The sequence below is a fragment of the Saprolegnia diclina genome, assembly GCF_000281045.1.
Source record: "Saprolegnia diclina VS20 unplaced genomic scaffold supercont1.32, whole genome shotgun sequence".
Classification (NCBI taxonomy): domain Eukaryota; phylum Oomycota; class Saprolegniomycetes; order Saprolegniales; family Saprolegniaceae; genus Saprolegnia; species Saprolegnia diclina.
Window position 1 is genome coordinate 389,685 of NW_008246099.1, and position 26,886 is coordinate 416,570.

Here is a 26,886-nt window from a genome sequence, read left to right on the forward strand (position 1 = left end):
TACGTGATCGTATCACATGAGCTCTGCGTTCCGCCAACGACTCGCTTTGAACAGTTCACCCCGTTGCGACTCGATCAACCTCGCGAGCTTCTGCAGTCGGATGCTCATCAGCTCGATCGCATCTGAAGCCACGTTGCTTGAACACTGGACGCTCGACAAACAATCTAAGTTAACGTAAAACATTAACTCGCAAGTGCGATACGTTGAAGCTCAAAGAGAGAAGAGACGAAAGAAAGGTGAGCTGGACGGAACCCATGGTCAACCTTGGGACGGCGTGCTCCTCAAAACTTGCCGCTGCTGAACCTCCAGATAGGACGTATGGGACTTCAAATATTTTGGCGAAACAGTCTCCAAACACCAGAATTTCGAGGTAAAATTGTACCCGTAATGTATTCGCTACGCTGACGATCTCGTCTTCACGTGCAAATTGAAGACAGTGGAGGACGTCCTCGCGCCGGACCCTTCCACAGAAGTCGTCGTCGGCGGCAAATCCCCAAGGTTCTTGAATTTCGCTTCTCGATGCAGATTGGTCAAGTTGTTTGCGACATGCGAGCACGCGACGATTTCATTGGTGCACGCATGCTAAAAATAGAGGGCGAAGGCGAGAGAAGCCGAGGATACGGCAGCGGAAAGGACACAAAGTGCAATTTGAGCGAGAATGGAGAAGCAAGCATGGCACGCGCCGTCGCTCAACATCTTCGACATGGTGCTGCCGACCGGCGACAAGGTAGAGCTCCAGCGCGGCCAGGCCATCGTCCCCAACGCGGACACGCCGCTCGAGTTTGAGAACGAGTTCTTCAAGGGCAAGGTGCTCTTCCTCCTCAAGACGCAGCCCGCGCCGCCCAAGTGGCAACAACTCTTTCTCGGTCGCCGCCGCCTCTTTTGGATCCAACTCCAAGGCCAGTTCAAGCAGGAGCCGCGCGGCCTCGTGTACATTGGTGGTGAAGTGTCCAACAAGCTCCGCCTCGGTCTCCTGGCGACCACCATGTGTCGCGTCATTCTCTCCGTCCTCAACTTGCTCGTCGCTGGCCTTCACTACGGCTTTGGCCGCATGTACCCTACGGATGTCCGTCAGCGCGGCGATGAGGAGCTCGCTCACATTAGCTTTCCGCTGCATTCGTCTGTCGACGAGTTTGTGCGCACACCGGCGGGCCAGACGCCGCCGCCGCTGGGCCAAGACGGCTTTGGCGAGACGGAAGCCGATCGATCGGCGCGGAAAGCGGCGAAAGGACGGTACCAGTTCAACACGCGCGACACGTACACGTTCTCGTTCTTCAGCTTCTACATTGATTTCGAGCACTGGCAACTCGTCAACGTCCCCGGTGTCCCGGACGTTCCGCTCGAGAAATTCTGGCAAGCGATGCCGATGCGCATCGTAGCGTATAGCATTGCGTCCGCGACCGACATGTCGACGAAGAAGCCGCACACACACAGCGAGAAGCAGTACTACATGAATATGGAGCTCTCGCCGACGCGGCTCCGAAGCGTCTAACGCGCGCCCATTATAGCGCAGTTACCAACTACTATTAACGCAAATTATTTCTTCTTCTCTGATCGCAGAGCTCAACGAGACGCGCAGATACGTCCCGTACAACGATGCATGTTCATGCCTAGAGCATGGTAAAGTCGATCCTGTATCAGGTACCTGGGCAGTGCTTACACGACGTACAGTCTGTACGCTCCTTGACGAGCTGCCTTGACCCCTGTGAGACCCACGTGTCCGTGGGATCCCCAGAGGCTTCGAATTTCGACGGAATTCTTTTTTCGAACCCATGCTTATTGGTGCAAACCCCTTGAAGATTCACCCTTTTCGCGATCCCATTGGCTCTTCGATTTTTGGGATCCATGGAAGAGTGAAGGCCAGCGACGTCCAAACGGTCACTTGTTTGCACACAACTTTGCAATGTTGGCGGGCGTCCTCGAGAAGCAGCCGTGGCACGCGCCGTCGCTCAACATCTACGACATGGTGCTACAGAAGGGCAGTAGTGCGCTTGAGCCGACGCGCGGCCAATCGATCCTCCCAAACGCAATGACCCCGTTTGAGTTTGAGAACGATTTCTTCAAGGGCAAAATCCTCTTCCTCCTCAAGACGCAGCCCGAGCCGCCCAAGTGGCAGCAGCTCTTCACGGGGCATCGCCGCCTCTTTTGGATTCAGCTCCAAGGTCAGTTCAAGCACGAGCCGCGGGGGTTGGTGTACATTGGCGGCGAGGTTCCGAACAAGATGCGACTCGGCTACGTCACATCGACGCTGTGTCGCGTGCTCTTGCCGATCTTGCACTTGCGTGTCTCGGGCTTGCACTACTGCTTCGGACGTCTCCAAGCACCAGACACGGCCAAAGAACTACCCCACATTAGCTTTCCATTGCATCTCTCGGTGGATGAGTTTCACCGGACGCCAGAGGGGCACACGCCACCGCGCTTGGGTCAAAATGGCTTTGGTGAGACCGACGACGAGCGCGCGGTGCGGTATGCCGCCAAGGGCGAGTACGCGTTCAACACACGCGACACGTACACGTTTTCGTTTCACAGTGAGTACGTCGATTTCGAGCGCTGGCAACTCGTGAACGTCCCCGGCCTCCCGAGCGTGCCGCTTGAGACCTTTTGGGAGACAATGCCGATGCGGATCGTGGCGTACAGCATCGCGTCCGCGACCGACATAACGTCGCCTTTACCCCACACGCAGCTCGAGAAGCAGTACTACATGAACGTCGAGCTCTCACCGGCCAAGTTTGCCGTGTGAGGACCATTGACGAGACGTGCACTTGTATTTTGGTCTGGGAGAATAAATCATTGCTAGAGAATTGGAGTTGTCGTTGGCAGTTGACGTGGCGTTAAAGGGCGAGCAAATAATGTCCTCTGACCCTTGGGCTTGTTCACTTTGTGCTCAGAGACGACAAGGAAAGAAGCACTGAACGTCGAAGATCCCATTGTCATTGGCGCAGATTCTATTGGGGCAAGTACATGATACGTCGGTCCATGCTGCGATTCAAGATATTCGCGTGTATAAGAAACTCATTTCTCATTGAAGGAGCTCGCAGCAACGAGATGACTGAGAGAGCATCGATTCTGGTGATTCAGCCGCAGTAGGCTCATACGACACTAAACGTATCGAGGTCCATCGGGTGGTGCTGGTTGGATGCATATGGCTCCGCTTTCTGCACAAAAGTGTCGTTGCGCGGCGCGTCGTTGTAGCGCAAGTCGAGCAGCCGCAGCGCTCGGTGGAGGCCATTGAGGACGATGCCTGTATCAGTGTTCTCCATCATGAGTGCTTGGAGCAGTGCATGCTTTGCGTCGTCTTTGGAGAACTTGGGTGCTTCTCGCGTCGGCGGCTTCCTGTCGGCGTGGTTGGTCATAGCGACGACGGCCGCAGCCACAACCGCGAGGGTCGGCGGCGTCGCCATGGGCGGGATCTTGGTTTCTTCCAGCGCCGTCATGAGCGTGTCTTCTTCGTCTGGCGTCAGCATCATACAGCAATCGTACATCGCACACGGCTCGACGTTGTTGCTTCCCGGTGGCATTCGGTCTTCTACTAGTACACCACGTTGGTGAAACGTGGCTTCGTTAGCACAGGCGGGTACCGTGGGCGCCACCGAGATGCATCGTCACGTGATAGCCGTTCTCGATGCGCGCAATGTCGTACACGAGCTTGAGGTACCGGTCGCGCACGGCTCTGGGCGTCTTGTTGGGGAACTGCACCGCGACCGCTTCCCAGTTGTAGCACGTTGCGTTCGAGTGGGCGGCGAGGAGCTCTTCGAAGCGCGCGTCGTCTTCACGACTCCACTTGGTATCGACTGCCTGCATCGCTTGCATCTCCTTGCGCTTCTGCGTGTTGAGCATTTGGAGCTGCAGAAAGTACCGGTTCGCGTGGAGCTGGACGTCCTTGTCGGTGCGACTGCCGACATGGTCGGCGATGAGGCCCCAGACCGCGGGCGTCGGCGTGCACTGACCGACCTTTTCGAGCGCCTCGAGGAACCGCGCGTGCTCGTCCGCGCTCCAAAAATGCGGCGAAATCGGGTTGAAGACCTTCGTGCCCATGCGACCGCCAATTGAAGAGTCTCGATCTTGGAAAGAGGCGCGCTTTTTATTTCCGTTTTTTTGTTTGCTACAAACAACAAGTACAGAAATTATAATTGCTCGAATTCGGTTCAAGTAGGACTTTTGAAACCGATTTCGGCCAATTCGGACATGGACCGCGTCTTGACGGCGACCCACCGCGGGCTGGCGATGAGCAGCCTCCTCGAGACGACCCCCAAGGTCTTCGTCGACGAGGTCTTCCGCCCCATGATGGCCTACGTCTACCAAGACCCCATGGAGACGACGCTACCGGACGAGCTAAAGGAGGTACGCCAACGTCGCGATCAGGGTCAGCGAACGAACGTCTCTTCATGGATAGGTCGTCCACGCAACGGATGCGAATCGTCGACGAAGCTTGGGTCACATTGCCATGGAAGAGCTCCTGCATGCAGCCAACTTGCTCGCGAGAGATGAAGAACGTAAAGGCTTTCTTGCCGTCACCGAGGTTCACGCAGTGTAGGTCTTGTCGAAGCGATTGCAACGTACTGGGACATCTGCAGCGTTGCGACGGACGACATACCATGGTTCATCGACCATGTGCTCGACATGAAGCTCGCAAAGAAGGCCAAGCGCCAGCTCCTCCAGTGTACCCAGCGTCGCCCCCACTTCTCCGCATCTGTACTCCTCCTAGGTGTCGCCGAGTCGGACGCCTCCGACGACGCCAAGCGTGACTTTCTCCTCGCCATGATGCAAACCGACTCGCTTAGGTAGACACACCGCAAAGGCAAGCGCTAGGATCACTGACATGAGGTCGTAGTGATACCCGCGAGCAAGCGCTCAAGCACTTGGTCACGATGGATCTCGTTGACGCATCGGCCATCCATGCGCTGGCCCATCAGCTCCGGGACAAGTCCAAGCGCGTACGTCTACATTCTATTCACTCGGAACGCAAGGACAATGAGCACTAGGTGCAACGGCTTGCCTTCACCTCGCTCCTCTCTGTACGGGCGAAACACGGTGAAGGCGTCCACCTCATATCTGTATTAGATCGCCCCGGAAGTAGAGCGATGAAAGTATTGACTGCATGCGCGCTGACGTTTGCACGCAGATGATTGTGGGTCATCTTGAGTCGACACTCATGGCGCAAACCATGGGTCTTCTCTGTGTGCTGAATCAAGACGTGCCATCCCAAGGCGACCACGAGCTCCTCGGTCGCTTGCGTACGTCGGTTTGCAGTACGATATTGGCTCAAGAGATGTAGTGGTCGTCTACTGCACGTGGCCTCAACAAACCATGCAAGCAACCTGCTCCAAGCTCCTCGCACTCGACGCGTATCCGAGTCCAGTATTGCAATCGCTCGTCCGCGACCACATTCGGCGTCTCGTCAGCCGAGTTTGAAAAATGAAAGCAAAAGGTTTCGCTTTAGACGAGCGCAATGCCTTGGCGCTTGAAGAAGCGGACGCCGAGGAGGATCAAGACCATCGAGATCGAGACGGACGAGCCAAGGACGCCCCAAAAGAGATGTGGTGTTGTCTCGTAGCCAGAGACAAGATTCATACCAAACGAGCTGGCGACGAACATGGCAAAGTTGAGGCAGAGCATGATGAGGCCGAACATCGTGTCGATCGAGAGAAGCGAGTTGCGGACCGCGTCCATCTTGAGCATGACGACGTTCTCCGTGTTGGCCATGCGCTGCTGGATGAGACGGACTTTGGCGCGCATCGAGTGAATGTCCTAATAGGTCTTTTCAGCCCCCGCCTTCTATTCGCTTTGCACCTGTAGGTACGCTTCGAGGAGAGCTTCGGCTTCTTCCGAGTCGAAGGCAAACATTTCCCGCGTCATGTACGGGTTCTCGTACATCTAAAGACGGTATACCAACGCTGTGTGGTGGTGCCAAGTACCTTGGTCAAGTACATCAGCTTGAGGTCCTGTTCGTTTTCCAGCAGCTCCATGAGCACGCGCCGAAGGCCCGTGACCTGCGACTCGAACTCGTTGACTTTGTTCTTGAGAATGTGGAGCACTTCGATCTCGCCCGACGAGAGTTGCGCGCCCGCCAGGCGATTCAGTGCCTCCGAGACGACAGAGATGAGCCGCTCACAGTCCGAGCTCAGCATCCTAACGTAACCTTGTGCTGGCGACTAGAACGAACCATGCAACATGGGTAGCGTACTTGGTGAGCGAGTAGAAGATGGCTTCGAGCGCGCTAGGCATCAGTAATTCGAGCGTGCCATAGGTGACGAAGATGCATACCGAAACTCAAAGTGAATATGGCCTTCTTCCGACTTGGAAAGCGCCATCTTGTTGCGAAGGAGCTGGATGAGCGTGTCGGCGCCGTTGGGTACGAAGAGCAAGCAGCAGTCGCGCATGATGACGCCGCGCAAAGGATCTACGCCAGGGTGCCACGTGTCCCGAAGATAGTATCGAAATGCCACCTGCGTTGACCAAAAGAACTTGCTTCCGCACCGCGATCGACGGCTCGTTCGTCGCACTGAACGTGTGGTCGAGCTTGCGCAAGTCGCGCATGTGCAGTGCCTATTGCCACTGCGTCGTAGGCCGTCACAAGCGGTCGATGTAGATCAACCTGCACTTCGCAGACTGCTGACGGGGCCATGGCGACGCTCGCGCGCTTGCGCACAGGTCGAGAGTGCTTGGCATAGCTCGATGCGTCGTGTCGCATGTCGCTTGTGTCGTCCTGGGAACAGAGTATGACGCCATGATGCATGGCGACGTGCTGTACCTTGCTAAAGCGCTTGGCGCTCGAGTGCTCCTGGACGATCTGCATGACGTCGGCGCGTGACAACTCGGTAAACGACATGACGCCATGCTCGTCAAACTTGACCACCTATGAGAGAGCTTGCTATGTCATCCAGCTAGGGCAGAAGAGGCGAACGAGCTTCTTGGAGTGGGGTGTCTCTTCTTCGTATGCAATGCACTGCTCGTGGCTCGAGCAAAAGTCTTGCTCGATGAGCGTCTTGGTCGGTGTGTTGATCTGCTCCGCCAGCCACGACGTCTACCCACGCGTAGGGTGATGGAGCCACGCTGCATCTTCATATATACCTTGGTCGCGAACGAGCCGTAGCTGACGGCCGTCGGTCCCTTGAGCGCTGCATGGTGCTCGGCCATCCTGCGACCGCAGACGAAAAAGATATCTTTGCAGAAAGGCCGGTTGCAAGTCGCAGCTTCGAATCCTGCGAACGAATACTAGTCCCCAGTATGTGAATTCGAAGTTCAGAGTCACGAAAGCCGTTGGAGATTCCGATCCGAGCGCTTGAACTCGTGATGACAACCATCTCTAGCGATTGCAGTGGCACAGACCGAGCCCCTTTGGCCAAACACGCGCGTGAAGATGAAATGCCTGCACTTTCTAAGAGGTCGCTCGCATCCGACAGGCACGCGTTGGAGCTCTATCGTGGCACATCGTGGCCAAGACGAAGTTCGAAGACCAGAAAGATACGCCAACAACGGAACATTCGCCGTTCTTCCACCTGGCAAGCGGCGTCGAGATGGCTTGGCTCTCTTCCGGCGCGACCAACGACGAGCTGGCGCTGGCTCTGCGAGGTAAGCGCGACGCGTGTAGCTCGTCTTACGTGGCGCTAGACCACGATGTGATCAAATCCGATATGGTCCTGGCGGCGTTTCAAGCGGTGGACCGTGGCCTCTTTGTGCCCCGGACCATGGTCGAACGCGCTTACAACGACTACCCGATTCGCGTCGGCTCCATGCACCTCAGGTAGGCTTCGTCTCGGTATAAGGCTCTGCTCATGGCGACGCAGCGCGCCACACATTTATGCGCAGGTGCTGGAAGCATTCGATCTCTTCCACGGACTTTCGTTCCTCAACCTTGGCTCGGGCAGCGGGTACTTTTCGTGCTTGGTCGGCTCTGTCATTGGCAAGGTAGATGTCCTGATTGCTGTTCCATGGGTCTCATGGGTGCCAGGATGCAATCAACCACGGGCTTGAGATCGATCCAACTGTCATTGCCGCTTGCCAGCAATCGTGTGCGACCTACGTAGCGCAGCGCTCGCCGCCATCGATGGCTTCACACGATGCGATCATGCAAGCAGACAACGATGACAACAACCGCGAGGAGACTGGCGCGCCAGAAGAGTCGAGTGACGACTACAGCGTGCCCCATGTTGTGCAAGGCAGCATCTACACGATGGAGTGCGCCGCCAACGTCAAGTACGACCGGTATGCTCTCGCCCGCAGTACATGCATTAATCGATGGCACAGCATCTACGTCGGCGCCGGTGCCCCCGAGAGCCTCATCGCGACGATCCACGCGTTGCTCAAGCCGATGGGGATTGCGATCGTCAGTGCTGTGGACACTAGTGCAGTTGTGCGAGATCGAGGTGTAGGGTCCGTTTGGCGACAAGCTGCTCAAGATCCGGTCGCGCGAGGACGGCTCGTGCACCAAGATGGTGTTGACTGGCGTGCACTTTGCGCCGCTGCGGGACGACAACAACACGTCTGCCAAAGTCTGCTACTTTCCGCCGCAAGGTACGTGTTCAGGTAGCCCATGCGACTCCTTACACTTGTCAACGCTAGTGTGGACGCTGCAGCTGCACGCAACGTACCCCCGGGCTTTTCGAGAGGCCGTCGCAGCGCTGTATCCAGCACAAGATCGACTTCCGGCGATGGTGTGGTTGCGGCTCTTCGAGTACGCCTTAGGGTTTGGGTTACCAAATGCTCACGAGAGCTGTACTAGAATGCTGCCGCAAACATGGTTTGCACCGGAGCGTAGTGCGACAGAGAAGCTGCGATTCCTCCTCGAGCGTACGTGTTGAGCACGAATGCTCGACCACTAATGGGCCGTAGTGGAGACTTCGGCACGGGAAGAAGCCGAAACACGCGCTGTGAAAGCAGAAGCCGAGCGTGACCAGTACCGACTGGTCATGTGGCGCCAGCAAAACCAGATCCAGGCTCTTTTGGCGCAGTACGACGTCGGGGTAGCTATGTTGGTAGCTCAGTTTGCAGTGTAGAGTGCAAGCACAGGCGTCCCGCCCAAGCACGGACGATGAGGACGATGCAATGGTGTCGGCCGACCACGTGGAGTGAGCTGTCGAGCTAAGTTGATGAATATTGTCTTGTTTGTATGTTTGTATCGCGGTGTTGCCGTGTCGTGAAGACGCATCGACAGGCAAAAGCATACGTACGAGTGGATTCTTTAGATGATGACTCCTCGACTCTTGAAGAAGGCGATACCGGCGAAGATGGTGACGGCCGAGAAGCCGATCGTGGAGAAGAGGACGGTGATGAACGCCCCCGGCGTGGCTTCGAGGCCGGACGTGAGGTTCATGCCAAATGCGGCGGTGACAAACATGCCAAAGGTCATGCAGACCATGATGAGCGTAAAGATCATGTCGGCGGTGAGGAGGTAGTTGCGCACCGCGTCCATCTTGAGCATGACGACGCTCTCGGTGTTTTGGATTCGGTGGAGGATGAGCGCGACCTTGGTCTTGGTCGAGTGAATGTCCTACCGTCTGCACTCGATACCATTGCTAGGGTATGAAGTTATGTACTTGGAGGTACACTTCGAGGAGCGACTCGGCTTCTTCCGCGTCGAACGTCCAGAGCTCGTTGAGCATCAGCGGGTTTTGGTACAGCTACTCGCGCGTTGACGACAAAGATTCGAGACGAGTCGACGTACTTTGGTCAAATACATCAAGTGCAAGTCGACTTCATTGTCCAGCACCTCCATGAGCACACGGCGGAGTCCGTTGACCTATGAGCAACAATTCGCTTAGAAAATACAATCCCAAGCCATGGCACCTGGGACTCAAACTCGTTCATCGCGTTCTTGAGCGTCCGCAGTGTCTCGAGTTCGCCGGACGACATTTGGGCGCTCGCAAGTCGCTCGAGCGAGCTGTTGACGATCGGCGCCATCTTAGTAAAGTCGTCTGCGAGGAACCTACGCTCCCGTGTGGACACCCAATTTTGCGGCAAAGTGTACTTGCAGACGGTCGCAAGGATGGCTTCTAGCGCGCTATGTACATTTCAAGGGTAAGAAAAAAGAGGAAGAGTGCGCAGTACCGAAACTCGAATGGCATCTCCGAGTCCTCGTCGTGGATCGGCTCTTGGAAGCGCTCGGTCAACAGGTGCACGAGCGCGTGGTGCGGGTCGGGGACGAAGAGCAAGCAGCACTCGCGCATGATCACCGACCGAATCGGATCTACTGGCTTGGATCAGTACAACACTGTGATGCATACAGGCGACGTGCCCGCGTTGATCAAGATGGCCTGTTTGCGCACGACAATGGACGGCTCGTACGACTCGACGAACGCATAGTCGAGCTTGCGCAAGTCCCGCATGTGCACAGACTACGCACCGCATCAAGCTTCGAAGCTAACCGATGGCGAACCTGCGCGTCCGAGTGGGGCAGGCCCATGCCAGCGTTTAGGCGCGGTGACGAGAGGTGCTGGTCGTCCTTAGGCGACCGCGGCGATGGCACCTCCATGGCGGCTTGCTGCGTCATCTTGAGGACATCGGAGCGGCGCAGCTGCACGAGGCTCGCCTTGCCGCTCACGTCAAAACGCAGCACCTACGAGCGGAGTGTTGACGCCGCCAGCCAGAGTTGGCAGTGTCGTACGTCCTGCAGCCCGGTCTTGAGGAAGGACTCGTCCGAGAGCCGCGACGTCGCCCGCGTCGGAAGCTGGTCGACGGTGACGATCTCCTTGAGCGAGCGCGCGTGGACTTGAACCCACGAGCCGGCGTCGACCGGCGGCTTGACGAGCGCCTCGAGCGTGCTGGCCATGGCGGTCGGTATTCGATATTCGGCTGGAAGATTTTGCGATCTTCCGGATACGGTATAGTTATCCGGATCAACGGGCCGATGCGGTTTCGCGCCATTTTTGCACAGGCAAGCGAGACGTCCAGGATCTGGGGTCTGTCGGTTGGTAGAAGAGACGAGATGCTTGGCGACGATGGTGGCATATCATTAAAGCACAGTAGAAACAAGGTTTAGTGAATTTTGCTTTGCAAAGTTGGTCATCGTGGTAGTCCAGGATCACTTCGTCCTCCCTCATTAGCGCACAAGCGGGAGCTTTGGGCCAGCGTTTTCTCGTTTGTCGAGGCTAGGGTACGTAAAGAAAGCCTGCTTTGCTTTGCGTGAAACCTCCATGGCGGGCTGCGAATGTTACTCTTTCATTTTGGTCCGCGTGCGGCATGGACGCGACGCCGTTCGCACAGGTGGTGACGCCAAGCTTCCGCCGGACAGCAACCAAGTCGTCGGACGCCCACGATATCATCCTCGTACCCGACATGCTCGCGAGCCGCCACCGCGACATCCTCTGCACCGCCGAGCCCCTCCCACGCAACGGCAAGCGTTTGGTGGGCATTTGGCTTTGCAAGTTTTGTTGTTTCTAGGGCAATGTCCATAGGCGCTTCGGTTTGCGGACGACGGCAGCGTGAGCTACGAAGAGATCTCGCGCGCCGACGTACTTAAATTGGTGCAAGCGAACGCGAATGACATGTCATTGCAACGCCACCAGGTCCAAGCACCTCCACATGTACTAGTATCTCTCAATCACCAGTGTATACTGGCTCCCAATCCCCGGCAGCGACCCCCGCCGGCGCAGCAAGTCCTTAGGTCTACCCATCTTTGGCACCAGCGACGTGGCGGTACCGCCGCTTGACAATATCGCAACACTGAGACAACAAGTAGAGCATTCATGTGCGAGACATGCGCAAGCTCGACAGCACGTTCTCGATCTCCAACGAACCGTCCTTTGTGGTTCGCAAACAAGCCATCTTGATCAACACGGGTATTTTAGCACGCTTGTGGCCTTGATGTGACTCTCTTGCGTAGACCCGCTTCGAAGCGTGGTGCTCCGCAATTGCTGCTACGTATTTTTGCCCGACGGGGCGGACGGGCTCATCTCGACGCTCAAGCAGCACTTCAAGGAACCCATCTTTGGCAACGACCCCAAATCGATGCCGTTTGAGTTTCGGTACAGCGCAATGGTTTAAAATGACGTGTACATGAACGCGGTGTACAGCGCCCTAGAAGCCATTTTGGCGACCATGGTTCGGTACGTCTTTGATTTTGCCATCAAAGAGGTGTGTATATAACGTTGTTGTATGGCAGGATGCTCACTGCGGACTGCGACCGCGTGATCCCGATCGCTCAAACGGCCATGGACAAAATCTCCCAATCCCAAGTGCGAACCAAAGAACTCGAGCGCCTCCGAACCCTCAAAAACGTTCTCAACGAACTCAAATCACAGGTATCATCTCACTGCATACATGTATGGGCTGTGATTGAGTTTGAGCGCAGGTCAATGGTCTGCATCGGATTTTGATCGAGACGCTCGAAGATGAGTACACGCTGCATTACCTCTACTTGACCAAAGTCCGGTCTCGTTTCCATCCAAAGCAAGCTAATGCGGCGTATAGATGATGGACACGCCGTGCTACCTGCCGGATGGCAGTTGGAGCTACGACTCGGAGTACGCAGAAGCCCTCTTGGAGACCTATTTACAGGTAGCCTTTGACGCTACTGGAGGGATCAGAGTTTACAGTTGAGATGCATGGCTAGGAAATGTACAACCAGCGAGCGCGCATCGAGCTCACAATGAACAACATTGAGAACACCGAGAGCATCGTCATGATGCAGCTCGACGCGACGCGAAACTCGCTCCTCTCGGTCGACTTGTCGCTGACGTCGTTTACAACATTTATCAACGTGTCCACCTTTGTCACGGGCGCCTTTGGCATGAACTCAACTCGAGCCTCCAAGAAGTCGACGGGCTCTTCTTCATCCTCTTGGGAATCCTTGCAGTCTTCCCCTTCGTCGCGTACATTTGCTTCAAGCTCTACTTTCTGAAGCGCGGGATTGTCCTCTTGGGCTAAGACGCGCATGGAGCGCTTTGCACGATTCAACGCGACATGATGTGTGCGCAATTCAATACATTTGAGACGCATGGAGTGATTCCCGCCGGCAAATCTCGGTATCTTTCCGAGATTTTGCGTTTTGAATTTTCAAAATTGGAACGACTGGAACGCCACCAGCTGGCTCGCAACCCTCCATATAATTATCGAAATCGTCTCAAATACTCGGTACATTTAGCTGTTGACGGGCGACCTCTTGTGAGGTACACAACACTGCGCAGGTGAAGTGATCGCATCGATAAGAAGGGCCTACTGTATGAACAGTGTGAAACATTCCGGTACAAGGCAGCTGAGAATCGCTGTGACGCGGTTGGGGTTCTGCTTGCCCGGGCGAAATGAGACAGTGACGAGAAATCATACTTCCTGTAGCACAGACGTTTGGCGCTCGGTTGGGACACCCAACCTCTTGATAGCTGGGTTTTAGTATACCATACAAAATTTGAGTGAGTATCTACTGCGTTGCGGGATCATTCCGGGATTGCGCACCGCTTGGGAAGGCCGTTGCGACGACGACGGGCTGCAGCATGACGAGCGAGGATGACCCGACGAGCATTCCCAACGTCATCGTACGCGCTTGGACGCTCCATGAGGATTCGACGTCGATGGTCGCATGCGTGTAGGTCGCGGTGCGTCTCCGGCCCATCTCCGAGAAGGAGCTCCAAGAAGGCCAGCGGAGCTGCTGTAGCGTCGCCAACGATCAGGTGCGACGATCGACGCTGGATGATGAGCTCACGACGCATGGACAGACAGTCGTTATCGAGAAGGAGGCTGCGCGGGTCGGGTATCTCAAGAGCCAGAAAGGGTCGTCCAACGAATATGCATACGACATTGCGTTCTCCGAAGAGGTATAGCGTCCATAGCCAAGCACCGTCACATGCATGGCGCGTGTAGGCTACGCAGGATGAAGTGTATGAGCGAACAGTCAAGAACATCATCCCGACAATCCTCGACGGCTACAACGCGACCATCTTTGCGTACAGCATGGTGTGCGAAGTGAACTTGCTTGACGCTGCCTGTAGATATGGAGCGACAGGCGCTGGAAAGACACACACAATGATGGGCTCTGAGCGCGACGGGCACTCGTTGGACGAGCTCTCGGAGGACGATTTCGACTACGATGGGCAGCCGCAATCGCTGCCTGTCGATGGCATCATCCCGCAGTCGCTTTCGGACATCTTTCGACTGATTCGTCTCCGCGAGAGAGAAGAGAAGATCGCCCAAGAGACCGAAGGTCGCGCCTCCGAGTGGATGGTCACCGTGTCGTACTTGGAAGTCTACAACGAGACCATCTGCGACCTCATTGACCCAAAGGGCGTCAACCTGCAGCTGCGAGAACACACGAGTACAACGACGACAGTGCATCGTTCCATGCAGCCGACTAACGCAGACGTAGGTGCTGTTCATGTGAGCGGCCTCGCGCATCGCCAAGTCCGAAGCGCTGTCGAGGTGCTCAACATTCTTCGCCAGTACGACTCCCGCGCAACCAACAACAACCAATCTTATGATACGTGTAGGGGTAACAAGAACCGACGCACCGAGTCGACTGTTGCGAACGCAGTGTCGTCACGGTCGCACGCGGTGCTGCAAGTGACCGTCAAGCACAAGACTGTCGACCTTATGCGCAAGAGCAGTCCGAACACTGAGATGACATGCGCCAAGCTGTCGCTTATCGACCTCGCGGGCTCGGAGCGAGCGTGCAAGACGGAAAACTCGGGCGCGCGCTTGGCGGAAGGTGCCAACATCAACAAGGTATCGAGGTTGACAGTGTATTTTCGGTATCGAGCTTCCGTAGTCGCTTTTGGCCCTTGCCAACGCAATCAACGCGCTCTCTTCGACGCCTGCGATGCGTCGGCGGTCCGAGCCGTCGGCGCGGCTGAAGGAAGTGCGCCCCATCAGTCGCGCAAAGTACCGTGACAGCAAGCTTACGCACTTGCTCAAAGTGCGACGATGATGGAGGTGTGTACAAACTGACAACCTGTGTAGAGCTCGCTCGAAGGCGACTGCCGCTTGATCATGATCGCCAATATCAACCCGTCGCACAAGTCCTTTGACGAGAGCCACAACACGCTCAAGTAGGCCTTTTTCTCCGAGTCGTCGAGACCCAACCAACGGCGTCGCTGTTAGGTATGCGAACCGCGCCAAGAACATCAAAATCCGCCCCAAAATGCACGTTGTGACGGCAGCCATGACGCACATTCAGCGCGCCGAGAAGCTCGAGGAAGAGAACGCGTCCTTGCGTCGTGAGCTCGCCGAGGTGCGTACGAAGCGCAAGAGTATCGACGCGGCGATGTTCTCAAGCCAGCACTTGGCCGACACTAAGCGCGCGAAACTCAGCCTCAAGACAGTGGACACGCCACAGCTTCACTCCCTTCACGTACGATGCGCACCTCGACAGTTGCTCAGCATTCTCTGTAGCGAACGATCGAGAAGCTCGAGAATGAAAAGAAAGCGTTGCAAGACAAAGTCGAAGACATGGAGAGGGAGCTCGGTCGCATGCGCGCACTCCGTATCCAGCCAACGACCCCGCGCCAGGCAACGACGTCTCGAGCGACCTCGACACCACGTAAAGCCACGACCCCGCGCTCCGTCACAAAAGCTCCTCCATCCGTCACGAAGGCCCCACCATCCGCCACCAAGGCCCCGCCTTCGGTCACCAAGTCGGTGGCCACGCCTGCCAAGTCACCGTCGCGCAACCAAGCACGTGAGGCAGCGCCCGCCAAGAGCGTGCGGGGAACGTCTCTGTTGCCTCAACGCCGCCTGTCGTCCCATCCGATCGTCTTCCGCGCTGCGACGCCAACACCAGCGACGCCGGCGCGGCCCAACAACCGCGCCCGTCGCGAGAGCTTGATCCCGCGCATCTCGTCGACAGCGTCCAAAGTGTTGTAGTACGGCAAGAGCGTATATTTAAAAAAAATCATGCGAGGCTTACCCAAGCAGCATGCCCTTGATATCACCAAGCGCTTGCAGGACGTCGTAGGCCGACGCTTGGAGCTGCGACCGGTACTTGATCGCACACACGGCCGCGACGGCAACAGCGCCGATCATGATTTGCGTTGACGTGTCGGTCAGCACAGAGTGCGAAGCGGCGGGCGTCCGCCCTGGCAACGGGCGAGGCGCGTTGTTTGTTTTCGATGGTGTCGTTGAGGTTGCCACTGGCGCTGCCGCCGGTACCTCGATCGATTCCAGAAGCTCGCCAAGAGACGCCTTGGCACTGCTGCGCAGCACCTTGTCGGCATCGATCTGCCGCAGGATCGTGCGCGCATCGCAGGACGCGTTGGCCAGGAAGACTTTGGAGACGAGGATTTCATACGCAGTCTCATACAACGCAGTAAGCTCCTCGACCCGAGAAGGGTCCGCCTGCATGCCCGCCCGCAGCGTCTCGAGGGTTCGCGTCAAGAACGTATTGGCTTCGGCAGTCTCGGACATGGCCGCGAGAAACGAGGCCCAGATGAGCCCGAGCTCGCATGGAATGGGCGACGTGATGCGCAGAACGTCAGCAAGCGAGAGAAGTTCGTTGGCTGTGTTGAGCTCGAAAATGGACTGCATGAAGATGGCGATGGTGGCCTCGAGGTCTTCGTCCATCGGTGGCGCATCGAGACCGACGTTAATGTCAGCGCAGAGAAGGTTGAGCGACGATGAGGCTGCGACGAGGTCGGGGTTGAGATGCAGCGACGCAGTGAGCCACGCGCGGCTTCCATCCAGTGCGGTCTGGAGGTCGCCCGCGACGAACGCGTCTTGGAGCTCGGCCACGCTTGCCATCGTAAAAGATGTTGTTGCATCATCGTCGTATTCGAAAGGCCATTGGCTGAAACGATGGGCAGATTCAAGCTATTTTATCCAATCACAGACAACAGTGATTCGACTGCAAGCCAAGATGCACCCAGCTCGATGCACCTCCTCGTGATTGCTATCGGCCTACCATTAAAGATCCCTGCGTACTGATATGTAGTCTCGTTGGATGCGTTCCTTCTAGTTCTAGTACTAAATACCCTTCCATAGAGCAACGCAAATAACACTATACTACTAGTACAAGACCGGTGGCGTCCGTCTGAAGCGAACGAGGTTTGCTACTGACGCCTATAGTATCAAGCGCGCAGCTATCTCTTCCAAAGGTTGTGATATCGGTACACTCGCTGGTTTGAATCCTCCCGCCAGAAATGAGTTGCAACCTGTCGACGTCGCTCTTGACGGCAGCTTCAACTCGCTGATTGTTCGTTCGTTGCTACTGGTGCCAGCCATGATCGCCATTTGCATGTGCGACGGCAGCCATGTACACGAAGCTATCTAGGAAGCGTCTTCGATTCCCGTCCCTGTGAACTGACGAGCATCATGGCATCGTGGCCATCTTGGCGCGAAGCATCCGGATACTGTCCGGAGCGTGACGCACGGACGGACGAACACGAGCAGTCAGCCAAAACCACTAAATTTCCTTCGCAAGATCAAGAGATGATGATGCTTCGTACGGTGGTCCGCGCCCGGAAGCCCGTGGCGGCCTTCCGCGCCTTCTCGGCCGCGCCTGCCGAAGAGAAGCCTGACGACAGCGCCTTGATGAAGGAGATCCAGGAGACGCAGTGCGCGCGCCGCTACGACGTGCTCCCGCCGCACGCGTCGGCGTGGGAGAACCCGATCGTCGGCGAGGTCTCGCTGCCGCACCCGAAGGAATGCTCGGTCGTCAACTTTGTCGGCGAGTGGACGAAAGGCCGCAAGGCGATCATCTACATGCCGTGCCGCAACCAGATGCAAAGCGGCGACTACAACACGCACCACTGGGAGATCCGCTTTGGCACGCGCCAGACGTGGCAGAACCCGCTCATGGGCTGGACGAGCGGTGCCGACCCGATGGACGCTATGGTCATGAAGTTCAACACGAAGGAAGAGGCCGTGGCCTTTGCGACGCGCCAGGGCTGGTCGACCGAAGTCATGCCCGTCGCCGAGAAGGAGGACTTTGAGGGCAAGATCGCGTACTCGCACAACTTTTTGCCCGTCGACGTCGAGAACAAGCTCAAGAAGTACGGCAAGAAGGCGTCGTCGCACTTTAAGCACGCCGCTGGCGGCCACAGCCACTGGGTCAAGACGCTCAAGTACAACGGCAACGGCGAGGTCGTGCAGCACGGCGGCGACAAGGAGTATTAGATTGATGATGGGGTGTTGCTGGCGCGGGTAATAACAAACGAAATACTCCTGCATCGTACGAGACGTAACGGTTGCGCATAACGTCTCTGCGAGCGATGCGACGAACGGTCGTCTTGCTGAGTGCCATGCTGGCGCAGCGCTGCGACGCCAGGAGCTGGCAAGAAACCAAGTCCCATCTTCCGCCACCATGTACGCACGGCAATGCAGAGGTGTCGGCGACTTGATCCGTCCTGTAGTGTGCCCAATCTTGAGCACGAGAATCCCGTGGGGATCCGTGACCGTCACCGGCCGCGAGTCGGGTGCGACGGCTACGTATTCGTGCGACGCTACGCATGAGCTACTCGGCTCCTCGACGCGCACGTGCGAGATGGGCGCCTGGTCTGGTGACGAGCCCTCGTGTCGGGTACGCTATAGCACCAAAATGGACAACTCGTACAAGCACGGCCACGCCGGGTACAAAATCGGAGAGCTCTAATCACACGCTCAAGGCGCTCTTGTTGGTCTCTCTACTTGTGTGTCATTGCGTCCGTCAGTAAGACCGATTTGCATCTCGTGCGTTTGCGTGCGTCTGGCAAGTGCAAATTGCACTGCGCGACAAGCTTTCTCCGTGGCGTAACCATGCATGAGATATGCAACAAACGTGGGCCTTACAGGAGAGACCACCCCGACAGCACGTTGCATGACACCGCTAAGACGTACAGCCTCCATGGGATCGATAGCTTAGGATCGAGGTTCAGGCTCATGTTGTGTCAGTGCAGACGCCGAGGGACGCGACGAGTGAGCGCTCGCTGATACGATTGGCCGACCCAGATCCAAAAATACCTGCCACCTGCACCGATGGGAGCGCTCCAGTCGTCCGACGACAGCCATGAGTGCCACATCATGGCCCACCATGAAATCACAGCCTTCTACGACGCGCTCAAGGCCGCGATGGCCAAGAGGCCAGTGCTACCCAAGACGACGCCGACAGCCGCTGAGGTCCGAGCGCGCCTCCACGAGCACGACAAGAAGAAGCACGCACTCCTCCTGCCGCTACCATCCTACATGCCGACAACCCCCGTCAAGATCACCAAGACTGTCAAGCCCGTTGACACGACGCGGGCGGTCTCCGATTTGGAGCTGCGCTTGCGCGAGCTCAGCGCGCGTCGAGACCATGACACAAACGAGCTCTTCGAGGCCATATTGGCCTTCAAAGCTTCGTGTGCCAATGACGAAGCCTTCCTCGACGGCCTTGCGGGCTGCCAGCGGGCGCAGCGACTCTGGCGTCAGCATCAGTACGATTCGTCGCACGACCTCGAGCTGCTGTGCAAGGTGCAGCAGAAGGCGCGCGATGCATCCGGCGCGGGTACCCTCACCGCCAAGCTCGCGTATCGCGAGCCAACGATCGATGGTCGCCTTAAGAAACTCGCGCTGGCTGCGTCGCTCGTCTCGTCGAACGTGCCGCCAACGTCGAGTCAGATCTTCTGCAACCAGTCGGTCACGGACCACAAACTCTTGCTTGAGAAGCAGATGCGCTGGGAGCAAGACCTGCTGCACATTTCTGTCGACGTCAAGAGCGAGCTGCATGACAGTGTCTTCTTGGACCGCTCGGTCATGGATACGATCTACAACCTCGTGGCGCTCGCACCGTTCTTCCAAACCAACTTGATGGTGGAGGCGGTCACCCTCGCCGAGACGTTTTGGGTCCACCCCAAACAGTTCTGGTGGACCGCCGTCCACGCCTGTGTTGACATGGACCAGTGCGAGCTGCTGCTGTGGATGCTGCCGCAAAAGCCCATGATCACGCTGCGCCATGTCGTCAAGACGTGCTTGGAAGCAAAGAAAATTGCAGCTGCCGAAGCCCTCGCCAAGCAAGAGCCCAACGCAACGGAGCGCGCCGAGTTGCTGCAGATGGTGCGTCGGGCACAAGGTCCCAGCGCCACTTCACCGACAACTGCTGCTGCGAAACCTCAGTCGCCTGCACCATCGACGCAGAGCATTTAGTCGCGCGTGTGAGTGCAGGGAGCGTCCGCATCGGCACCGGCAGCTTCGTGCTCAAGAACGTCCAAAACGCATGGACATCCGTGTCGTTCCGTTCTGGTCCTGCGTGTCTTTTGTATTGCGTGTCTACGACAATATTGACCAGATCATTCATAACTACATAATTCACTCTCCAATTTGCATCTCTGTGTTCAAGCCCTGAGAGGGCCATTATGGTAGACGCCACGCTCGGTGAGGACCGTTCCTTCTCGGCTTTATAAGGCACACCTGTCGATGTTGCTCGATGTAGCATGTCCCTGTGTCTTTGATGGGCATGATACTGCGGCACACTTGGCCACAAGCAAGACGCAGAAGTTACGATTGCAAAGAATATTCGGTATTTAGTTCGTCATTGTCGCTATAGCAAGAGCGCTATACGGGCGCGGGACGCAGTGGCTCAAGCTCGGGCGTTGATTTTTTCTTGTGCGAAAGACTCGGGATACCACTGGGCGCTTCGTCGGGACTCGCAAGCGATAAAAAGTTGAAAATGTCGGCGGCCGACGGTCGGTGTTTTGCCGTCGGCTGCAAAAGCATGCGGAGGCACGTGCGGAGACTTGTGCCGTAGCGCAGAGGAATTTCATTCATGAGGAACGACAACGGCTTGAGTTTGCACATATGATTGGATCCTATCGCAATCTCAATCTCGACCTCAACCGCGTATGTACCAGTCACGAGGTAGTAGAGGAGGCAGCCGAGGGCCCACATGTCTGTCTTTTCAGAGACAGCGTCGTCCTCCGGCGGCACAATGACCGGTGACAGCAAGTGCGCCATGCGACGCATGCCCGCAGCGACGTCGGACTCGCTATACGGTGTCTTGAAGAGGAGGAGGCCGCCCACTTTGAGTTGATGGTCTCGCGTCCGGTACAAGTTGGACGGCGTCAAATTCAAATGCAAAATGCCTTGGCTGTGCAGCGACGCCAGCGCTGCCGCCACCTAGTGACGTTCTAGAATCAAGTCGAGGTGTGATCATACCGTTGTCATAATGGAGAGGACGTCGGCTTGCGGCAGCGGCGATGGCGCCGACGTCAAGTACTCCCCAAGGATGCAGTCGTCGAGCGCGACAAAAGTCACTGGCCAGCACTCGTTGAGGTTGCCGTTCATCGCTGCAAACTGCTGGTACACGCACGAGAAGGCGTGGTGGACAGCAACGAGGTTGGTCTCGCTCAGTCGCGCCTGCATGCGCTGGGCTGTCTCGACGACGAACGCTGCTTCCCGCGACGTCGTGGACGAGGCAATGTAGAGGACGCAGTATGCGCTGGTCGCGCTGTCATACATGCGCAGCACGAGCTGCCCAGTCGTGGGGCGCGCAGCCAAGAGCCGGTCGTAGTGTAATCGCTGAAGGAAGATCGACGGTAGCGTGCACGCGTGGGAGAGTCGCTGAAACTCCTTGTGCCCGCTCTCTTGGATGTGGGCCAGTGGTGCCTCGATCGAGACCTTGAGGTTCTCCATGAGCTAGCAAACGTGCGTTGCAGCAACACAACATGATGATAACGTACGTCGTGCGCTGCTTCGTCTTCTTCAAAGAGCCAGCTGCGTTCGTACTCTTGGAGCTCCAGCTCTTCGCGTGCTCGCGTGAGCTTGTGCAGGAGCCACTTGGAGTCCCGAATAAAAATGTGGTCGTGCCGGCTCGGACTACTGGGCGCATTGATGTCGCGGTGCAAAAGCTCGACGGCTGCGACGAGGTCCTCTACGACGCTCGCTGCGACGGACGCATTTCGCTGTGGCGCAAACCGCAGTCGGTGCGGGTCACCCCGGTGCCGCACGGTGGCGACGGCCCGCGGTGCTTGGTCCATCGCGATTTTGAGGTCCTGCTCAATGTCGGCCATGCGGTCTGCGAGGAGCCGCCCCCAGGCGTGCCTTGCAAGACGTTATACCTCGAGTGTCTTTAGTGCGCCGAGGCTTACCGGTAGGCTTCTTCGTCTTGGTATCGGCGGAGCTTCCCGAGTCGAAATCGGTTGCGCCGGCACATGCAGCAATACAGCGGGAGATTTGAGGATAGCTGGATGTACACGTGCTTGTGGTTGTACTCCCAGAGCAGTGCGTTGGGGGGTAGCTCAGAACTCAGCAAGAGCAGATGCTGTAGCTGTCCAAGAAGCGCCTCCTACTCCTCGCTCGTGATGACGATAATGAGCCTCTCGCTGTGTACCATGGCGTGGCTGAACGACCGGACGAGGTGGTTGAGCAGCACGAGCTTTCTGTTGGGGTACTGGATCGTCTCGGGCGTCTTGACATTCGAGAGACTGCTCTCCCACGTGGCGAGCTCTGGCGCGACGATGCCAAGCCCCGCGGCCTCGATCGCGGCTTTTAGGTGATGAATGTGTTCCGAGATTTCTTCCGCGACATCGACAAAGTACACAAACATGTCGACGTCGACGACGCCGAGATCAAGGAAGAGCGCCTGCATGTCGCTCGACGACACGAGCAAGCGCAAGCCGCGTCTGTGCGCGACGGCGGCCTCGAGGCACCTACACGGCAAAACCTCATCAATCAATGTGTTGGGCAGAAGACAAGATCGTACGGTTCGGCCGCGAGGCAGTACAGAATGTGCAGCGCACTGAGTTTGCCAATCTGGCGTGGATCCATGAGGACAAAGACGCGCTCCAGCGCTCGTGTGGCTCCGGTGCGCTGCGCGACGCGCTCTTCGCTCTCGTACAGCGTCTTTGGCGTGTCGACCTCGGGTACTTGAAGGTGGATCTTGCCGTGCACGTCGAGGCCGTTGGTCGCTCGGTGCATGAGGCGGCGCGTCATGTGCTGGCGCAAATCGATCTGGAACTGACGAACGCGCGTGCGCTCGGACGCAATTGCTTTCTGGACGAGGCGGGCGCGCCGCGTCACAAACCGCGCTTGGATCTTGGCAACTTCGACCTCGATTTCGTCAGGGTGCGGCGCCTGCTGTTGCTGCTGATTCGAAGACGGCTTGGGCGGTGCGTGCACCTTTGTTGGCGACGCCCGGCGCTGCTTGCTACGTTGAAGCGCCTTGGAATTGCGCTGCTTGCGCCGCAGCCACGGCCCCAAGTGCGTCTCGACGTCGCGAAGCAGCGTCAAAATGCACGCGTGCACGTCTGGATCGATGCCACTCGCAAGCTCTGGTAGCGCAGTGTCGCTTGGACTGGTGTCGCCACCGGCGTGTACGCCCGTTGCGTCTTCGTCGACATCGGAAGGAAGGTGTCGGACGCGGGCGCCGGTCGCAGCATGCACGAAGAAGAACTGCCCGTCGTCGTCCATGCCTCCAAATTGCCACGTGGAAGTCGCATCGCCGTTGCTTGCAGCGTCGACCGTCGATACCTCGTCGCCCGGTGGGATGTCCCACACGCTTTCGCCCGTGATCGAGTGCACGTAGTACGTGCATCCGCTGGCAGCGTCGAACGCAGGCGCCCACATGCCCGTTTCAGTTTGGCGGGACCCAAGAGGCAGTTTACATACAGTATTTATTAATGATAACAATTCTTCTCTAAGAGCTTAGAAGCGCTCGTTCATGCGGTTGGCGACGTTCTTCATTTTGTTGTAGACCTTGCCCGGAGGCGCACCCATGATGAGCGAGCAGATCGCGTCGCGGGCGAGCTTGATGTTGGAGAACGAGCCGAGGATGTGGATCTTCTGGTCCGCAAGCACGATACGCGTGCGCGTCGCGTTCTCGATGGCGTACTTGGTCTTGCCGTCCTGGCCCGCAAGACGACCCACGGCGCGGCTCAAGTGGTCGCCCTTGAGCATCTTGACGTCAGTGACCTCAAACGTGTCGATAAAGAGATCTTCGAGACGAAGGAGCGCGACCGCGTCCTGGACTTCGAAACCCATCATGTAGGCCTGCACGAAATCGGCGCCCTTCTGAAGCGCGCCGGCATCTTCCGTCAGCGGGCTGTTCTTGAGCTCAATGCAGCGCGTCTTGGTGTTCATACGGATCTGAAGCTTGAGGTGCTCCACGATCGGCTTCATGATGTTGGGCCAGTCGTTTTTGAGCGGCGTGTAGCGATGCGCCGGCACGCGCACACGGCGAAAGTCGTTCTTGCCGCCGCCGGCTTCCTGCGCGCTCAGCGCCGGAAACGACGGCGCGTCCGAGACATCCATGTCCATGTCATCGTCCGCGTGCTGGGCGGCGACAGCGTGCTGCAGCTGCATCGTCGACACGACGACGTCGTCGGTGTGCATATCCGTGTCCATGATCCGATTAGCTGCGGGCGCCGAGGGAAGAAATCTATTGATCTCCAGCCAATTGTTTCAACGAGAAAGGTCATCCTCATCACATGGAAAATGGCTGGCTCCGAGGACGGGATATCCGGTTATTTCAGCTTTATCCGGCGATTGACCTGCAGGGATGTCGAAATTGATGACCAAAACAAGGTCGGCGGTCCGCGATGCACAGAAGCCTATGGCGCAGAGGCATCGATAGCTCTATAGCCTAGCGCCTACAGACCGACAAGCGCGGTGGGACGGAGGAACGCAGCGTACGAATTGAGTGACGTAGATCGCAACTCTTCTACTCTTCTATTGGCTAAAAAGGGTTTTCTTTTTAGCGAATCTGAAGTGTCTGTTTTGTAGTGACGCTTTGAAACGGTGATTGGGTGGAATTTGCCACGATATTTGGCCAATGACAGGTCGTATCGCATGATTCTGGAGAATCCGAGCAACGACCAAACAATTGACTGCGATGGCCAAGCGCTGCGTACGCTTTGCGCTGCTCTGCATGCTCGCCTGCATAGCACTCGCCGCCGAGAAGGAGACGTGGAAAGATAAGCTCTCTTTCTTCCAGGCGACGGTCGAGAGCTCGCTGGCCGAAGGCGTCGAGTGGCTAGGCTTCCACTCGGGGCTGGGGCCGCAGTGCGACTTTGTCGAGCATCCGTCCGTCGCCGTGCGTAGCCACCTGCAAAAATACCTCACAGGCCAAGACCGATCTCTCGACTCTATCGTTGGCGCGATCGAGTCGTGGGAATTCTCGTACGAATGATGCTCGTCTGCGCCAGCTCATGGGCGAAATGTGTGTAGGCGAACTTCCAGCAAGGACCATGGCCCACTCGTCATGGCGATCACGGGTCCTACCGGCACGGGCAAGACAGAAACGTCGACGCTGATCGCAGAAGGCCTCTTCCGCCGCCGCCGAAAACTCGATCACAGCGAAAAGCTCGTTCCCACGGGTCTCCTCGTCTTTCGGTGCAGAAATGGATGTCGCCTCGAAACTAACGGTCTCTGCGTAGTGGCGAGGACTTTAGCGACAATTACACAAACCCCGTGACGCAGTACCAAGAACAGATCAAGTCCCGGTACTGTCGTCCGCGTATCGTTCTGTTGTGATTGACTCTGTTGTAGTCTTGTCGAGCACCTCACCAAGTGTTCTGGCAAAGCCGTCGTTGTCTTTGACGAAGTCCAGAAAGTGATTCCGCAAACGCTGGATGGTAGATCGTACAGAGTGTCGCTGTAAACCGAACGACCTTCGTAGTGCTGACAAGCGCCATGAGCAGCAACGCCCAGCTGACGTACTACAAGAATGGGGTCGCGCGCAAGGTCGACTGCAGCAATGTAAGATCATGAACGACCACTTCAGATGCTGATGTGTGCTGTTCAGGTCATCTTCATTCTCATTTCCGACATTGGCGTTGGCAACATGGAAAACATCATGATCCAATACGAGTCGCGGGACGAGCTACCGTTCGGAGAGCTTGAGAACGAGGTCAAGAAGGCGCTCGATGCTCAGTGGGACCGCCTCCAATTTGGCAAAATGATCAAGCAGGTACACTCGCTCTGAGGGGTTTATGATTCACATGCTATCCACAGGTCATTCCGTTTCTGCCGTTTGAACAACGCCATATCATCGACGTCATCAACCTCAAGCTGCGGCACCTGAGCGTCAACTACGAAGGCAAGTACTGGTACAAGCTCGACATTGAGGTACGAACGTCACGTCGCACGACCAAGAAGATGCTAGTCTCACCTGCACCACCGTGTCTCTACATAGCCGGGCATTGCACAGCACCTCTCGACGCTCGAGTCGATCCCATACCAAGCCCGACGCGCCTCGGTCAATGGGAAGGAGCTGCAAAAGGTGTTTGCCAAGTATGGCGCTCGAAGTGTCGAGTCGGGCCCCATCCAGCAGCTCAAGTCGAAGCTCCTCCGCTACCTTCGCCCGTGGAACACAAGTACACAAATTGATTTGCTACGGTGTGCAGGATCGTGACAATGTGCGATTGTAGAGGCCACGATCACCGTGTCATTTGTCCCGTCGACGGAGGAAGTTGTGATCACGTCCTGCAGCAGCGAAGCCGAAGACGTCGACGATGAGTTTGCGTCCGTCGGTTGCCGCATCAAGTGGCAAGGCAAGTTCAAATGAGGTGTAAATAGGACTACCTGGTATAGTACACGTGCACGAGCACCACACAGTCGCAGTCACATGACGCGTAGCGATCGGATGCCTTGCGTGCCAATTTGGCGTGCCTGACAACTCGCATGCCAATGTTGCATCACCGGGTAGAAGATGGCCTGCGTAAGTATCGAAGGTTACATACCGAGCGATGGTGGTGTTCTCGCGGATACATGCAAGTAGCCACGTCTTTAGCGGGTGTCTCTGGTCATGGCTGCCTCCCGCCGGGGCGTATGCAGGCTGCATGCGGTGGGCATAGCCACTACCGGCGGCCAAGTCGTCAGGCAAGACAGCGCTTCATCATGGGACCGCGCTGAATCTCCGGTATGTCGCCACCGTTGCCCGCGTGTCCCGCTGGGATCTTCAAACATCATAGAATACAATCCCCCACACCGAAATACAATATGACCGGGCAGAACAATAGAAACACCAAGCTTAGTTAAAATAAGGGAATAAAAATGTCGCGAGAGTGGTATTATATT

General features: G+C 56.9%; 15 protein-coding genes across 20 annotated transcripts; 9 read left to right on the top strand and 6 right to left on the bottom strand.

Annotated features, from left to right (window-relative positions):
* Positions 1-601: 601 nt before the first annotated feature.
* On the top strand, positions 602-1,554 carry SDRG_09856 (hypothetical protein). The gene has a single exon (XM_008615809.1). The coding sequence runs from the start codon at positions 659-661 to the stop codon at positions 1,490-1,492; it is 834 nt and encodes a 277-aa protein (XP_008614031.1). The 5' UTR covers positions 602-658; the 3' UTR covers positions 1,493-1,554.
* Positions 1,555-1,847: 293 nt separating this feature from the next.
* Positions 1,848-2,797, top strand: SDRG_09857 (hypothetical protein). Its single transcript, XM_008615810.1, has one exon. It carries the CDS (start codon positions 1,904-1,906, stop codon positions 2,738-2,740), a length of 837 nt encoding a protein of 278 aa, XP_008614032.1. The 5' UTR covers positions 1,848-1,903; the 3' UTR covers positions 2,741-2,797.
* Positions 2,798-3,000: 203 nt separating this feature from the next.
* On the bottom strand, positions 3,001-4,047 carry SDRG_09858. 2 transcript variants are annotated; one of them, XM_008615812.1, is made up of 2 exons: positions 3,579-4,047; positions 3,001-3,526 (listed from the first exon to the last, which is right to left on the bottom strand). In XM_008615812.1, the coding sequence occupies exons 1-2, from the start codon at positions 4,033-4,035 to the stop codon at positions 3,090-3,092; spliced, it is 894 nt and encodes a 297-aa protein (XP_008614034.1). In that variant the 5' UTR covers positions 4,036-4,047; the 3' UTR covers positions 3,001-3,089. The 2 variants fall into 2 exon arrangements, with proteins under 2 accessions (XP_008614034.1, XP_008614033.1); XM_008615811.1 differs by having other exon boundaries at positions 3,001-3,529.
* A 95-nt stretch (positions 4,048-4,142) lies between these two features.
* Positions 4,143-5,441, top strand: SDRG_09859 (hypothetical protein). Of its 3 annotated transcripts, XM_008615813.1 has the most exons (9): positions 4,143-4,341; positions 4,394-4,493; positions 4,535-4,660; positions 4,706-4,781; positions 4,832-4,934; positions 4,983-5,015; positions 5,062-5,073; positions 5,123-5,234; positions 5,276-5,441. In XM_008615813.1, the coding sequence occupies exons 1-9, from the start codon at positions 4,186-4,188 to the stop codon at positions 5,410-5,412; spliced, it is 855 nt and encodes a 284-aa protein (XP_008614035.1). In that variant the 5' UTR covers positions 4,143-4,185; the 3' UTR covers positions 5,413-5,441. The 3 variants fall into 3 exon arrangements, with proteins under 3 accessions (XP_008614035.1, XP_008614036.1, XP_008614037.1); XM_008615814.1 differs by having other exon boundaries at positions 5,062-5,234; XM_008615815.1 differs by having other exon boundaries at positions 4,832-5,015; positions 5,062-5,234.
* On the bottom strand, positions 5,437-7,137 carry SDRG_09860 (hypothetical protein; the record flags this gene model as incomplete). Its single annotated transcript, XM_008615816.1, has 10 exons — positions 5,437-5,748; positions 5,791-5,874; positions 5,916-6,129; positions 6,185-6,217; positions 6,265-6,400; positions 6,447-6,546; positions 6,596-6,706; positions 6,752-6,856; positions 6,905-7,024; positions 7,072-7,137. 10 exons carry the CDS (start codon positions 7,135-7,137, stop codon positions 5,437-5,439), a joined length of 1,281 nt encoding a protein of 426 aa, XP_008614038.1.
* A 348-nt stretch (positions 7,138-7,485) lies between these two features.
* Positions 7,486-9,118, top strand: SDRG_09861 (hypothetical protein). The gene is made up of 10 exons (XM_008615817.1): positions 7,486-7,572; positions 7,612-7,744; positions 7,788-7,908; positions 7,952-8,205; positions 8,248-8,326; positions 8,373-8,514; positions 8,563-8,674; positions 8,723-8,790; positions 8,833-8,950; positions 8,997-9,118. The coding sequence occupies exons 1-10, from the start codon at positions 7,518-7,520 to the stop codon at positions 9,070-9,072; spliced, it is 1,158 nt and encodes a 385-aa protein (XP_008614039.1). The 5' UTR covers positions 7,486-7,517; the 3' UTR covers positions 9,073-9,118.
* Positions 9,119-9,181: 63 nt separating this feature from the next.
* SDRG_09862 (hypothetical protein) lies at positions 9,182-10,768 on the bottom strand (the record flags this gene model as incomplete). Its single annotated transcript, XM_008615818.1, has 9 exons — positions 9,182-9,490; positions 9,537-9,620; positions 9,665-9,739; positions 9,787-9,925; positions 9,968-10,000; positions 10,048-10,193; positions 10,224-10,334; positions 10,376-10,555; positions 10,604-10,768. 9 exons carry the CDS (start codon positions 10,766-10,768, stop codon positions 9,182-9,184), a joined length of 1,242 nt encoding a protein of 413 aa, XP_008614040.1.
* Positions 10,769-11,178: 410 nt separating this feature from the next.
* Positions 11,179-12,864, top strand: SDRG_09863 (hypothetical protein; the record flags this gene model as incomplete). The annotated part of the gene is made up of 11 exons (XM_008615819.1): positions 11,179-11,343; positions 11,394-11,504; positions 11,530-11,634; positions 11,678-11,777; positions 11,822-11,963; positions 12,012-12,044; positions 12,101-12,239; positions 12,290-12,364; positions 12,409-12,495; positions 12,551-12,699; positions 12,744-12,864. 11 exons carry the CDS (start codon positions 11,179-11,181, stop codon positions 12,862-12,864), a joined length of 1,227 nt encoding a protein of 408 aa, XP_008614041.1.
* A 497-nt stretch (positions 12,865-13,361) lies between these two features.
* Positions 13,362-15,859, top strand: SDRG_09864 (hypothetical protein). Its single transcript, XM_008615820.1, has 11 exons — positions 13,362-13,469; positions 13,524-13,604; positions 13,650-13,748; positions 13,795-13,877; positions 13,923-14,245; positions 14,297-14,369; positions 14,418-14,652; positions 14,696-14,842; positions 14,887-14,975; positions 15,028-15,277; positions 15,319-15,859. The coding sequence occupies exons 1-11, from the start codon at positions 13,428-13,430 to the stop codon at positions 15,787-15,789; spliced, it is 1,893 nt and encodes a 630-aa protein (XP_008614042.1). The 5' UTR covers positions 13,362-13,427; the 3' UTR covers positions 15,790-15,859.
* SDRG_09865 (hypothetical protein) lies at positions 15,829-16,662 on the bottom strand (the record flags this gene model as incomplete). Its single annotated transcript, XM_008615821.1, has 1 exon — positions 15,829-16,662. The coding sequence occupies one exon, from the start codon at positions 16,660-16,662 to the stop codon at positions 15,829-15,831; it is 834 nt and encodes a 277-aa protein (XP_008614043.1).
* Positions 16,663-17,316: 654 nt separating this feature from the next.
* On the top strand, positions 17,317-18,591 carry SDRG_09866 (hypothetical protein). Its single transcript, XM_008615822.1, has 2 exons — positions 17,317-18,225; positions 18,273-18,591. The coding sequence occupies exon 1, from the start codon at positions 17,350-17,352 to the stop codon at positions 18,034-18,036; it is 687 nt and encodes a 228-aa protein (XP_008614044.1). The 5' UTR covers positions 17,317-17,349; the 3' UTR covers positions 18,037-18,225; positions 18,273-18,591.
* A 244-nt stretch (positions 18,592-18,835) lies between these two features.
* On the top strand, positions 18,836-20,174 carry SDRG_09867 (hypothetical protein). Its single transcript, XM_008615823.1, has one exon. The coding sequence runs from the start codon at positions 18,874-18,876 to the stop codon at positions 20,017-20,019; it is 1,146 nt and encodes a 381-aa protein (XP_008614045.1). The 5' UTR covers positions 18,836-18,873; the 3' UTR covers positions 20,020-20,174.
* Positions 20,175-20,378: 204 nt separating this feature from the next.
* On the bottom strand, positions 20,379-23,453 carry SDRG_09868 (serine/threonine protein kinase). The gene is made up of 7 exons (XM_008615824.1): positions 22,574-23,453; positions 22,202-22,520; positions 21,960-22,156; positions 21,552-21,912; positions 21,028-21,507; positions 20,721-20,988; positions 20,379-20,681 (listed from the first exon to the last, which is right to left on the bottom strand). The coding sequence occupies exons 1-7, from the start codon at positions 23,434-23,436 to the stop codon at positions 20,428-20,430; spliced, it is 2,742 nt and encodes a 913-aa protein (XP_008614046.1). The 5' UTR covers positions 23,437-23,453; the 3' UTR covers positions 20,379-20,427.
* A 12-nt stretch (positions 23,454-23,465) lies between these two features.
* Positions 23,466-24,286, bottom strand: SDRG_09869 (ribosomal RNA assembly protein). The gene has a single exon (XM_008615825.1). It carries the CDS (start codon positions 24,211-24,213, stop codon positions 23,515-23,517), a length of 699 nt encoding a protein of 232 aa, XP_008614047.1. The 5' UTR covers positions 24,214-24,286; the 3' UTR covers positions 23,466-23,514.
* A 372-nt stretch (positions 24,287-24,658) lies between these two features.
* Positions 24,659-26,874, top strand: SDRG_09870 (hypothetical protein). 3 transcript variants are annotated; one of them, XM_008615827.1, is made up of 11 exons: positions 24,701-24,987; positions 25,036-25,200; positions 25,245-25,310; positions 25,357-25,442; positions 25,487-25,566; positions 25,613-25,777; positions 25,822-25,935; positions 26,003-26,183; positions 26,238-26,394; positions 26,446-26,728; positions 26,781-26,874. In XM_008615827.1, the coding sequence occupies exons 1-9, from the start codon at positions 24,701-24,703 to the stop codon at positions 26,372-26,374; spliced, it is 1,281 nt and encodes a 426-aa protein (XP_008614049.1). In that variant the 3' UTR covers positions 26,375-26,394; positions 26,446-26,728; positions 26,781-26,874. The 3 variants fall into 3 exon arrangements, with proteins under 3 accessions (XP_008614048.1, XP_008614049.1, XP_008614050.1); XM_008615826.1 differs by having other exon boundaries at positions 24,659-24,987; positions 26,238-26,728; XM_008615828.1 differs by lacking the exon at positions 26,781-26,874 and having other exon boundaries at positions 26,446-26,777.
* Positions 26,875-26,886: the final 12 nt, after the last annotated feature.